Source organism: Phyllobates terribilis, unplaced genomic scaffold (genome assembly GCF_046119375.1).
Source record: "Phyllobates terribilis strain yellow unplaced genomic scaffold, ASM4611937v1 Scaffold_1__5_contigs__length_1240528914, whole genome shotgun sequence".
In the NCBI taxonomy this organism is placed as follows: Eukaryota; Metazoa; Chordata; class Amphibia; order Anura; family Dendrobatidae; genus Phyllobates; species Phyllobates terribilis.
Genome location: NW_027362761.1, coordinates 212460061 through 212472564, shown reverse-complemented (window position 1 = coordinate 212472564; position 12504 = coordinate 212460061). Strand labels below are relative to the sequence as shown.

Below are 12504 nucleotides of genomic sequence, written 5' to 3'. Positions count from 1 at the left end.
GGTGTTAAGGGTTTTTTCTTCAACATGGAAAATATTCTGCTCTCATCCACCACCGTTGTCTTCTGTGGACGTCCAGGCCTTTTTGAGTTCCCAAGCTCACCAGTGCGCTCTTGTTTTGCAGAATGTACCAAACTGCTGATTTGGCCACTTCTAACATTTCTGCTATCTATTTGATGGATTTCTTGTTTTTTCAGTCTACTGATGGTCTGTTTCTCTTCCATTGAGAACTCCCTTTACCACATGTAGTGGGTTCACAGCAACAACTTCCAAATGCAAATGTCACATCTGGAATCAGCTCTAGACCTTTTACCTTCTTCATTGATGATGAATTAATAAGGGAAAGGCCTATTAAAGAGCTTTAGTGATAATTGTCCAATTACTTTTGGTCCCTTTAAAAAGAGGCAGCTAAATATTAAAGAGCTGTAATTCCTAAACTCGTACTCCAAATAGGATGTGAATACGTTGAAATTAAAGCTGAGAGCCGGCACTTTAAACCCATATTGATTATATAACCTTATCTTGAGTATGTTTTGGTAAACTGCTAAAATGACAAAATTTTTGTCGCTGTCCAAATATTTCTGAATCTGTGTATATACACACACTCCTCAACATTCAAATTACAACCCCAAGAACCAAAAGTCATAGAATTATGTAAATCACATGATTAATAGGCATAATAATTATATGCAAATTATGATAAATGGAAACAAAAGTTTTAGATCATCTCAGTTTATTCAGTACAGAGTATTAGTGCAATGCGCATAAATGAACACACACACTTAGCTGCTATCAACGAGTTTATTAATGGTATCTGATGAACATTCTGCCACGCTGAATGCATTTTTGCATGCAAACTATCAAGATTCGCTGCTGGCTGCTCCCTTTCCAATTGCCGACTGATGTGGTCCCAGATGTGTTCAATGGGAGACAAGTCTGGAGACGCTACAGGCCATGGTAGCACATTTAGACCATGCACACTGCTCACAGTAGCACATGCAACATGCCGCCTGGTGTTGTCATATTGAAAAACACACATATGTAAGAGACATTCCTGCTCCCATGACTCTATATAGCCCATGTTCAGGAGCAGCAGAAGCATGAAGGACGTAATAGAGCGTCCCTTACCACTGGGGTGAGATAAACACTTACTAGTAAGCTGTGGCATGGGTCTATATGTGTCTGTGCCTCTATCTTGTTCACTTTGCTCCTCCTCCACCAATTCCATAGACTTCAATGGACAGCTGTAATCCTTTACCTCAGTGAGCTGGCAGTCCAATTTTTTTTTAGATAGATGAGTTTTAGCTGTATTTCAAATAATTGAAGAGTTTGAAGGTGGGGGGGAACTAGCTCATAAGTGGAGAAAAAATGTACATTTACATGATAAGGCATATTGCAAAGTTTATTATATTAGTTTTGTACTATTGATCTATTTTAACTATGTTGAAGCAATAGCTGATGAAGTTACTTCGACCCATGCAGAACAGAAATCAATAACCAACGTTTCGGCTGTGTATAGGCTTCTTCAAGGTTTACCTGTTGGTGAGTGGACGGAGGCGCAGAGCTTTGCGGACCTTTTCTATTCTTGTCGTGCTGAAACGTTGGTTATTGATTTCTGTTCTGCATGGGTTGGTTATCACAATAAAAACTATAAATTAAGATGACCTATTTCTTAATTGAATGCCGAAGTAACTTCATGTGCTTTTGAAATAATTTTTCTTCTGAGCACCTACCTCTAGTTGGCAGTTTGAGCCAGCTTATCCATTTACTATGTTGAAGAAATAGTCATAATTTATGTTAAAAAAGAAAAAAAAATGTCCGTGAAGTTGTCCATATAGTTTAAGTGTTGCTGATAGAGTTGCTATCAAATAAATGACAAAAAAACCGTTTTATGTGATTTTCTTGTCATTTGCTCCCTAGCCTCAAGCTGCTTGTCACCTGTGCATATTCAGAGTAATTGAGGACTTTTTCAGGTAAGACTTTGTGACGGGCAGCCAGCAGAATACCTTTGCCCAAATGAATGCTTTTTCTGATGTTGAGCGGATGTGCACTGGTGGCCTCAATACATGTTAAACAAAAGTTGACCGAACCGCCAATATGAGTGGGATCAACTAATAACCTGTAGGGCAAGATTCAGGACCATCAGACCATGTCTGGTTAGAGAAGGAGCCGACCCATTGGATTTCAAACTGCTGATTCTTCTGTTCTGAATAAGCAACGACTCTCATAGAAAATGCAACACTTGGCCAAGATGAGCGTTCCTGTGTATGGGGGAGTCTGGTGAGTTAACGGTCAACCGAACAATTGTTCAGCTAACTACAATCTAGTGTGTATGGAGACCTTAAAGGGGGTATTCCCATCTCCAAGAACCTATCCCAATATGTAGAAGGTGTAATAATATTAGCCATTACCTCCAATTAGAAATGTAGTATAGTTCTTTTGATTCGCGATGTCACTTACCCCATGTGCAGGGTATTGCAGTAGCTTAGCTCTCCATGGTTAAAAACCACTAACAATTAACTGTCAATATGAGTGGTCGTAACTATAGATACATAAGCTACTGCAATGACCTACATGGGGAAAGTGACATAGTGAATCTGAAGAACTATACTGTTATGTGCAAAATAATTGAAGTCTAACATCATTAAAGTGTTTTAATTACTGTTTTGGCATTAAACATTATATAATATTGAAAAAATTCATAAGTACAGTAGTGTTCAAAATAATAGCAGTGTGTTCAAAATCATGAGTTAAGCACAAAATCTTTATACTAGTTTTTATTTCCATGCATTGGGAACATTGCACACTGTTTTCTCATTCTAAACATGAAGAGAAATGTTTATAATTTGTAACTACTTTACAGAAAATAACAAAAAAATAACAGGCTGTTTTGAAAAACAATATGTACTTTTTTTTTGTGGCTGTAGCATTCCTGTGAATCACTAACCTAATATTTAGTTATATACCCACAGATTTTTTTAGAACTGCTTCACATCTATGTTGCATAGAGTCAACCATCTTATGGCACCTGTCAACTGTAATTTCAGCCCAGGTTGTTTTCACTACATCCCACAATTTTTTGGCATTTGTTGGCTTTGCCTCAGAAACTGCATTTTTTATGTCACCCCACAAGTGTTCTATCGGATTAAGGTCCGGGGATTGGGCTTGTCACTCCATAACCTCAATTTTGTTGGACTGGAACAAAGATTTTGCTCTTTTGCTGGTGTGTTTAGGGTCGTTGTCTTGTTGAAACACCCATTTCAAGGGCATATCCTCTTCAGCATAAGGCAACATGACTTCTTCAAATATTTTAATATATGCAAACTGGTCCATGATCCCTGATATGTGGTAAATAGGTCCGGCACCATAGTAAGAGAAACATGCCCATATCATGATGCTTGCACCACCATGTTTCACTGTCTTCAGAGTGTCCTATGTCTTGAATGCAGAATTTGGGGGTCGTCTGACGAACTGTCTGTGGCCCTTGGACCCAAAAATAACAATTTTACTTTCATCAGTCCACATAATGTTTCTCCATTTCTCTTTAGGTCAGTTGATGTGTTCTTTGCCAAATTGTATCTGCTTCAGTATGTGTTTTTTTTTTGTTTGTTTTTTTTTTAAACAGTGGGACTTTGCGGGACTTCTTGCTAAAAGATTAGCTTCACACAGGCGTCTTCTAACTGTCACAGTACTCACAGGAAACTTGAGACTGTCTTTGATTTTCCTGGAGCTGGTCACTGGCTAAGCCTTTGCCATTCTGGCTATTCTTTGATCCATTCGAATGGTAGCCTTCCGTTTTTTTCCACGTTTCTCTGGTTTTGCTTTCCATTTTAAAGCATTGGAGATAATTTTAGCTGAATAGCCTATCATTGTCTGCACTTCTTTATAATTTTTACCCTCTCCAATCAACTTTTTACTCAAAATACGCTGTTCTTCTGAACAATGTCTCTAAGTCTCTAACGACCCATATTTCTCAAGCTTTGAAGGAGAAATGCATGTACAACATGTGCTGGCTTCACCCTTAAATAAGGGCCACCTGATTCACACCTATTTCTTCACAGAGTGATTGACCTCAATAATTGAACTCTACACTGCTATTGTTTTGAACACATCCCCTTTCAATTAATTATTCAAATACACAGACTCAAAAACATGCAGATCATGAATGCTGAGTCTGTTGGTTTTCTTAAAATCTACTGCACCAACTGGTAAATTGTTTGACATGTGGTAATATAATGTATACCAAAAACAATGATTAATCTGGTTAGTCATATTGGACTGCTATTATTTTGAACACTACTGTGGGTGTAGGCAAGTAATGGACAACAAACAGAATCAACAGTCATGACATGCGCGCTTTTGTTACTAATTTTGTGTAATTGTTCTAATTAATAGCAGTGTGAAGTTCAATTAGTGAGGTCATTCATTCTGTGAAGAAACAGGTGTCAACTATGGCCCTTGTTTAAAAAAGGAGGGTAGCAAATGTTGTACCTGCTGGTTTTACCCCTTGCTCAGTGAGTAAAATGGTTCGTTCCAGACATTGCACTGAAAGAAAAAAGAACTTTGATCAAGAAGTTAATTGGAGAGGGGAAAACATATAAAGAAGTACAGGAAATAATTGCCTGCTCAGCCAAAAGATTTCCAGTGCCTTAAAATGGCCAACAAAACCTGAAACACGTGGTAGGAAAAGAAATACTACCATCCCCATAGATCATAGAATCACAAGAATGACAAAGAATCATCCAATGATCAGCTACAAGGAGATCAAAGAAGATCTTCAGTTACCTGTGAGTCCTGCAACCATGAAAAGACGCCTAAGTGAAGCCAAACTATTTGCAATAAACCCTCGTAAAGTACCATTGCGAAAAAAAGACGTGTTGCAAAAGTTAGTTTGCCAAAGAACATATTGACTGACCTCAAGAAAGGTGGTGCAATATTGTTCTTATTGGGTTTAAATGCCGTAGACAGTTTGAGAGACGACTCAATTCAAGCCGCAGTACACTGTGAAGACTGTAAGTCATAGAGATGCAAGCATAATGGTTTGGGCATGTTTCTCATACTATGGAGTTGGGCCCATTTATCAAATACCAGGCACCATGGACCAGTTTGAATATATGAAAATACTGGAAGAGGTCATGTTGCCTTATGCTAAAGAAGAAATGCCCTTGAGATGGGTGTCTCAGCAGGACAATGACCCCAAACACCAGCAAGCGGGCAGCATCCTGGTTCCCGACCAACAACATTAATGTTATGAAGTGGCCAGCCCAATCCCCGACCTCAATCCGATTTGTGAATTTATAGAGTGACATAAAAAATGCTGCTTTTGATACAAAACCTAAGAATTCAAAAGAATTGTGGAATGAAGTCCAGTCAGCTGGGGCTGGAATATCTGTTCGCAGGTGTCGGATGTTAGTTGACTCCAAGCCACACAGATGTAAAGCCATTATCAGAAATAAAGCTCATACAACTAAATATTAGTTCAATGAATAACAAGAAAGCTAAGTCTGTAAACAAATTTCAGTTTATACTGTAGATATTCCAGTTTGTAAATGAAAATGTAGACACTGCTATTTTTTTGAACAGACTATTATTTCTTTTTCTTCATTTTAAGTTTAAAAATTTATATTTTGCTCTTGTTTTCATTTGGCATTGAATGTGTGGCACCCCAGGGGTCTGGTTTCCACAGTAATGTAATGTTATGTCTGAGAGCAGGTGGGAGGTCCTTTGGTCAGGGATCCTGTGCATGCCACACCTCCTGCCCAGTCTTGGGAGGGGAAGAACTTCCCCTATATAAACCCGGGGCTGAAGCAGGGTTAGGAGTCTAGGAGAGTAGAGACAAGAAACAGTCATAGGAAGAAACAGCAGAAGCTCAGTGGGAGCAATACTACTACAAGTCAGGGGCTGGCAGCTGCAGAGCTCGCCCTGACTGAGAAGCTTTCTTACCGGACCCGGCGTCCGAGGCTGTGGGGACTAACTCTTACCCAGCAGCAGAAGCCGACCGGCAGGGGATTTCAGGTCCTCAGGCCCAGAAACCCGAAGGCACGGTCACACGCGTGGGACCAGCACCGCCATCGTGGAGCGGAAGCCATTAGAAGGCCCCGAGTCACCGGCCATACGGGTGAGCACCACACGGTACACTCAGGGACGTGGGCTACTTATATCCGCTTCTAGCAAGGTAGCCAGAAGAGTACAGCCAGTTTGGGAGGCCTACAACTCCGCCTGGCCAGGGGAGATCCCATCTGCTCAAGGACTGACCAGGCCCCGTTCGCTAGCAAGTACTCCGGGAGGGTCTATCGTTGTTACCAGTAAAGACCCTGAATTACACCGCACCGTCTCTGAGTGGTTCCTGCTACCCTCATTTTCCACGTCGGCTGCCCTGAGGCCATACCCCTCCCGTTGGGGGTTATACTATCACGCTGCACAATTCTACACCGGCCTCAGCGGTCTGCCCTGCAGCGGCAGCTCCATAGCTGCAAATCAACGGGTGGCGTAGTCGACACTCAAATAACACCTATCAAGACTGCCACACACTGAGTTTGACTCCCTGGGCACGGACCGGGTCCCCGCCACTCGGAGACTACAACCCTCATCTGATCCGGTTCCGGGTAAGCCCCGTGCGCGAGACGCTGCGCGACACAGCAGGCCCAGGGGCGCGTCAAATGTACAGCTCTCCGTGCCTTTGTGTATATGGAAATAAATGCTATTATGAAGATTGAGCTTTTTCCCAGTTGTTTTAAAAACTGCTATTTTGCACATACCTCCAATTAAAAATGTAGTATAGTTATTTGCTAATATTATTATTATTATACCTAGTACATATTGGGATAGGATCTTGGAAATGGGAATACCCCTTTTAGGTTTACTAATTTTATATTGTAAAAAAAAAATGTTCAATTTATGACGAATGTAAAACTAGTACATGCAACCCATTAATAATTTCATCACTGAATGAATCACTAAGTCAAGCCCTTTAAATACATAGAAAAATGCTGAGGTCTTTCTCACCTCAAACTACAAGTATTGGCTCTCCTTCTTTTAAATATCATTTTATATATGTTAACTATTTTATAATTCTTACCACATCTGACGGATCCATTACATGGAAATATACTAGGGACTACAGAACAGGAGAAGGACTTGGGTATTCTGGTTACAAGTAAGCTGAGCAGCAGTACTCAATCTCAAGCAGCAGCCGCAAAAGCAAACAAGATTTTAATGTGTATAAAAAGAGATTAAAAACCATGAACCCAATGTATTATTACCCCTCTATAAATCACTTATAAGCTCACATCTAGAATACTGGATCCTGTTTTGGGCACCAAAATCTAAACAGGATATTGGAAATTTAGAGTCTTGTCAAAGGCACCAACATGATTATTAATTGGGATGGAAAGTGTCTCCTATGATGAGAGGTTAGAAAAGGCGGGCTTTTTTGTCTTAGAAAAAAATCTATTTATATGTATAAATACATGTGTGTCGATACAAAGGACTGGCACATGATGTATTCCTTCCAGGAAAGGTGATTCTGTCATCTAAAAAAGTGTTCTTTACAGTTAGAGCAGTCAGACTGTGGAATGCCCTACTGCAAGAGGTAGTAATGGCAGATACTAAAACAAAATTTAAAAATGGGTTGGATGCTTCCTTCTTAAGAAATTGTATTGTGAGTTATGAATAATATCATTGATATATATATTTGAAGGAGAAAGGTTTAATTTAACTTCATGAATCTATCTTTTTTTAACCTATGTAACGATGATAAAAGCTGCAAATGCCTTGGCATTGGCCGGCTCACAAAAAGTATAAACATCGCTCACCTGTCTGCACAGTTTACGGTGTATACAATAAAGGTATTAAACCCTTCTCAGATCCTTGAAGTGTTGAAATAACTAATGTACTATAGATTTTATTTAGACAGATTGTCAATGGTCTTTCTGGTGCTTATTTTTGTACTAAGATAAACTATTTCCTGCAAATGGTGTAAAATTGGCCTAAAAATGCTTGCAGGTGATTCTGCACTAAAATGTTTTTAAATCCATCAATCCCCCTTATGGTATACAGTACAGACCAAAAGTTTGGACACACCTTCTCATTTAAAGATTTTTCTGTATTTTCATGACTTTGAAAATTGTACATTCACACTGAAGGCATCAAAACTATGAATTAACACATGTGGAATTATATACCTAACAAAAAAAGTGTGAAACGACTGAAAATATGTCTTATACTCTAGGTTCTTGAAAGTAGCCACCTTTTGCTTTCATGACTGCTTTGCAGACTCTTGGCATTCTCTTGATGAGCTTCAAGAGTTAGTCACCGGAAATGGTTTTCACTTCACAGGTGTACCCTGTCAGGTTTGATAAGTGGGATTTCTTGCCTTATAAATGGGGTTGGGACCATCAGTTGTGTTGTGCAGAAGTCTGGTTGATACACAGCTGATAGTCCTACTGAATAGACTGTTACAATTTGTATTATGGCAAGAAAAAGGCAGCTAAGTAAAGAAAAACGAGTGGCCATCATTACTTTAAGAAATGAAGGTCAGACAGTGCAAAAAATTGGGAAAACTTTGAAAGTGTCCCCAAGTGCAGTTGGAAAAACCATCAAGCGCTACAAAGAAACTGGCTCACATGAGGACTGCCCCAGGAAAGGAAGACCAAGAGTCACCTCTGCTTCTGAGGATAAGTTTATCCGAGTCACCAGCCTAAGAATTCGCAGGTTAACAGCAGCTCAGATTAGAGACCAGATCAATGCCACACAGATTTCTAGCAGCCGACACATCTCTTCAACAACTGTTAAGAGGAGACTTTGTGCAGCAGGCCTTCATGGTAAAATAGCAGCTAGGAAACCACTGCAACAAGCAGAAGAGACTTGTTTGGGCTAAAGAACACAAGGAATGGACATTAGACCAGTGGAAATCTGTGCTTTGGTCTGATGAGTCCAAATTTGAGATCTTTGGTTCCAACCACTGTGTCTTTGTGCGACGCAGAAAAGGTGAACGGATGGACTCTACATGCCTGGTTCCCACCGTGAAGCATGGAGGAGGAGGTGTGATGGTGTGGGGGTGCTTTGCTGGTGACACTGTTGGGGATTTATTCAAAATTGAAGGCATACTGAACCAGCATGGCTACCACAGCATCTTGCAGCGGCATGCTATTCCATCCGGTTTGCGTTTAGTTGGACCATCATTTATTTTTCAACAGGACAATGACCCCAAACACACCTCCAGGCTGTGTAAGGGCTAATTGACCAAGAGGGAGAGTGATGGGGTGCTACGCCAGATGACCTAGCCTCCACAGTCACCAGACCTGAACCCAATCGAGATGGTTTGGGGTGAGCTGGACCGCAGAGTGAAGGCAAAAGGGCCAACAAGTGCTAAGCTTCTCTGGGAACTCCTTCAAGATTGTTGGAAGACCATTTCCAGTGACTACCTCTTGAAGCTCATCAAGAGAATGCCAAGAGTGTGCAAAGCAGTAATCAAAGCAAAAGGTGGCTACTTTGCAGAACCTAGAATATAAGACATATTTTCAGTTGTTTCACACTTTTTTGTTAAGTATATAATTCTGCATGTGTTAATTCATAGTTTTGATGCCTTCAGTGTGAATGTACAATTTTCATAGTCATGAAAATACAGAAAAATCTTTAAATGAGAAGGTGTGTCCAAACTTTTGGTCTGTACTGTATGTTCCATGTATTGAACTTCAAGAACATATTGATGTTCATTTCCTTTAAACTTGACAATGTACGCTAACGTTTTTCTTTTCCTTGTTCTAGGCGATCTGAATTTACTTTAGAAATACATGTATAATTTTTCATCAATCTCAAACTAATTTTATAAGCCCTTGAAACACAACCTGGTACTTAGAGTTTTACTCCTTAAAGTAAACTTCTAAACATCCATGCCCTTTAAATGCCTTGTTGATGGGTTGAGGTTTGGTTCGTTAGACACCAACTGATTGCTCAAACTGTGTGAACAGCAGTGTACACACTCAATTGACAGTTTATGGGTTTGTACATCGTGTATTAGCTGAGCTCTTCTGGCCTGTGGTTTGAGTTATCAGTGGGGGTTTCCAGGCTGGGGCCACCCCTAATTTACAGGATTATAATATTTAATGTCTAGAAGTTTAATTACCCTTTAAGGATGCCGCCAATGTTTAGGCTTACTGACTTGAAGGGAATTTGTCACCAGGTTTTTGCCACCTCACCTGAGAGCAGCGTAATGTAGGAAAAGAGACCCTGATTCCAGTGATGTATCACTAATTTTACTTGGTGCAGCTGTTCTGATGCAATCAGAGTTCTTAGATATATCATGAAGCAGAGCTGAGAAAGCTAACTCCGCCCAAACTAGACTTTCTATGTACATTGTCTATTGACAGTAATCAGCTTATCAGAGGAGGGAGCATAGTCAAACCACTGCTCGTGCAGCAGGAAGTCACAACAGTCATAATGTCCTAGTGATAAAACCTTCATTTGTAGGCAAATGGCACACAGCCTGATAAGTGACACATTGAATTTGAGTGTTTTGACCCCTACCTCATTCTGTCCTCAGATTACATAGCAAAAACTGCTGACAGATTCCCTTTAATTCTGTTTTTCATGTGCCACTTCTTGACACATTGTGTTTTATTTTAATGGTGTTTGATATGTTTACAGAACAGTAGATATATGGCTTCTTTATGTTTGCTTTATTTGTATGTCCCTTTATTTGTTTAGAATATTAGAAGGCTTTTAAGTTTAGCTCTTAATTTTTCAAATTTCTAAGAAAAAATTCCAAACCTACTTTTTAGGGCCCAATTTAGCCCTGAAATGGTTCTCATGGGCCTATATATTAAAACCTACCCATATTATTATTATTATTATTATTATTATTATTAATTTATATAGCACCACCTTGTACATAATTATATAATATAATATAAAAATAAACTCCACAATTGGATGTGTTTTAAAAAAAAATTGTGTGCCGAGATAATCTTATAAATGTGCCTCTGCTGTGTACTATGTAATGGCTGTGTCTGACCATGCAGGAACATGGTCTGATCATACCACATCTCCTGAGCAGGGGAGGAAGCAAAAGAGTATACAGACATTACAGCAGGGGATCGTACCTTATTCTTAGAGGTGGTCCACTACAGTGTATAATTCGCCCGTCGATTTAAACCTTTTAAATACAGTTATATGAAAAAGTTTGGGCACCCCTATTAATCTTAAGCTTATTGTTTTATAAAAATTGGTGTTTTTACAACAACTATTTCAGTTTGATATATGTAATAACTGTTGGACACAGTAATGTTTCTGCCTTGAAATGAGGTTTATTGTACTAACAGAAAATGTGCAATATGCATTCAAACAAAATTTGACAGGTGCATAAGTATGGGCACCTCACCAGAAAAGTGACATTAATATTTAGTAGATCCTCCTTTTGCAAAAAATAACAGCCTCTAGTCGCTTCCTGTAGCTTTTAATGAGATCCTGGATGAAGGTATTTTGACCATTCCTCTTTACAAAACAATTCCAGCTCAGTTAAGTTTGATGGTCGCCGAGCATGGACAGCCCTCTTCAAATGATCCCACAGATGTTCAATGATATTCAGGTCTGGGGACTGGGATGGCCATTCCAGAACATTGTAATTGTTCCTCTGCATGAATGCCTGAGTAGATTTGGAGCGGTGTTTTGGATCATTGTCTTGCTGAAAGATCCATCCCCTGCGTAACTTCAACTTTATCACTGATTCTTGAACATTATTGTCAAGAATCTGCTGATACTGAATGGAATCCATGCGTCCCTCAACTTTAACAAGATTCCCGGTGCCGGCATTGGCCACACAGCCCCAAAACATGATGGAACCTCCACCAAATTTTACTGTGGGTAGCAAGTGTTTTTCTTGGAATGCTGTGTTTTTCTGCCGCCATGCATAACGCCTTTTTGTATGACCAAACAACTCAATCTTGGTTTCATCAGTCCACAGGACCTTCTTCCAAAAAGAAATTGGCTTCTCCAAATGTGCTTTTGCATACCTCAGCCGACTATGTTTGTGGCGTGCTTGCAGAAATGGCTTCTTTCGCATCACTCTCCCATACAGCTTCTCCTTGTGCAAAGTGCGTTGTATAGTTGACCGATGCAGCAAGTTGATGCTGCAGCTCTCTGGAGGTGGTCTGAGGATTGTCATTGACTGATCTCACCATTCTTCTTCTCTGCCTTTCTGATGTTTTTCTTGGCCTGCCACTTCTGGCCTTAACAAGAACTGTCCCTGTGTTCTTCCATTTCCTTACTATGTTCCTCACAGTGGAAACTGACAGGTTAAATCTCTGAGACAGCTTTTTGTATCCTTCCCCTGAACAACTATGTTGAATAATCTTTGTTTTCAGATCATTTGACAATTGTTTTGAGGAGCCCATGATGCCACTCTTCAGAGGAGATTCAAACAGGAGAACAACTTGCAAGTGGCCACTTTAAGTAGCTTTTCTCATGATTGCATACACCTGGCTATGAAGTTCAAAGCTCAATGAGGTT

At 39.9% G+C, this 12504-nt stretch overlaps 1 protein-coding gene across 2 annotated transcripts in view; it reads left to right on the top strand.

The window, feature by feature from the left end:
* The window catches only part of FANCC (FA complementation group C), a 269767-nt gene that overhangs the window by 181787 nt on the left and 75476 nt on the right, over window positions 1-12504 (top strand). For both annotated transcript variants that reach the window (XM_073670977.1, XM_073670976.1), the window contains exon 9: window positions 1918-1970. In XM_073670977.1, coding sequence (XP_073527078.1) covers window positions 1918-1970 — 53 coding nt within the window. The remainder of the gene's footprint in view (window positions 1-1917; window positions 1971-12504) is intronic.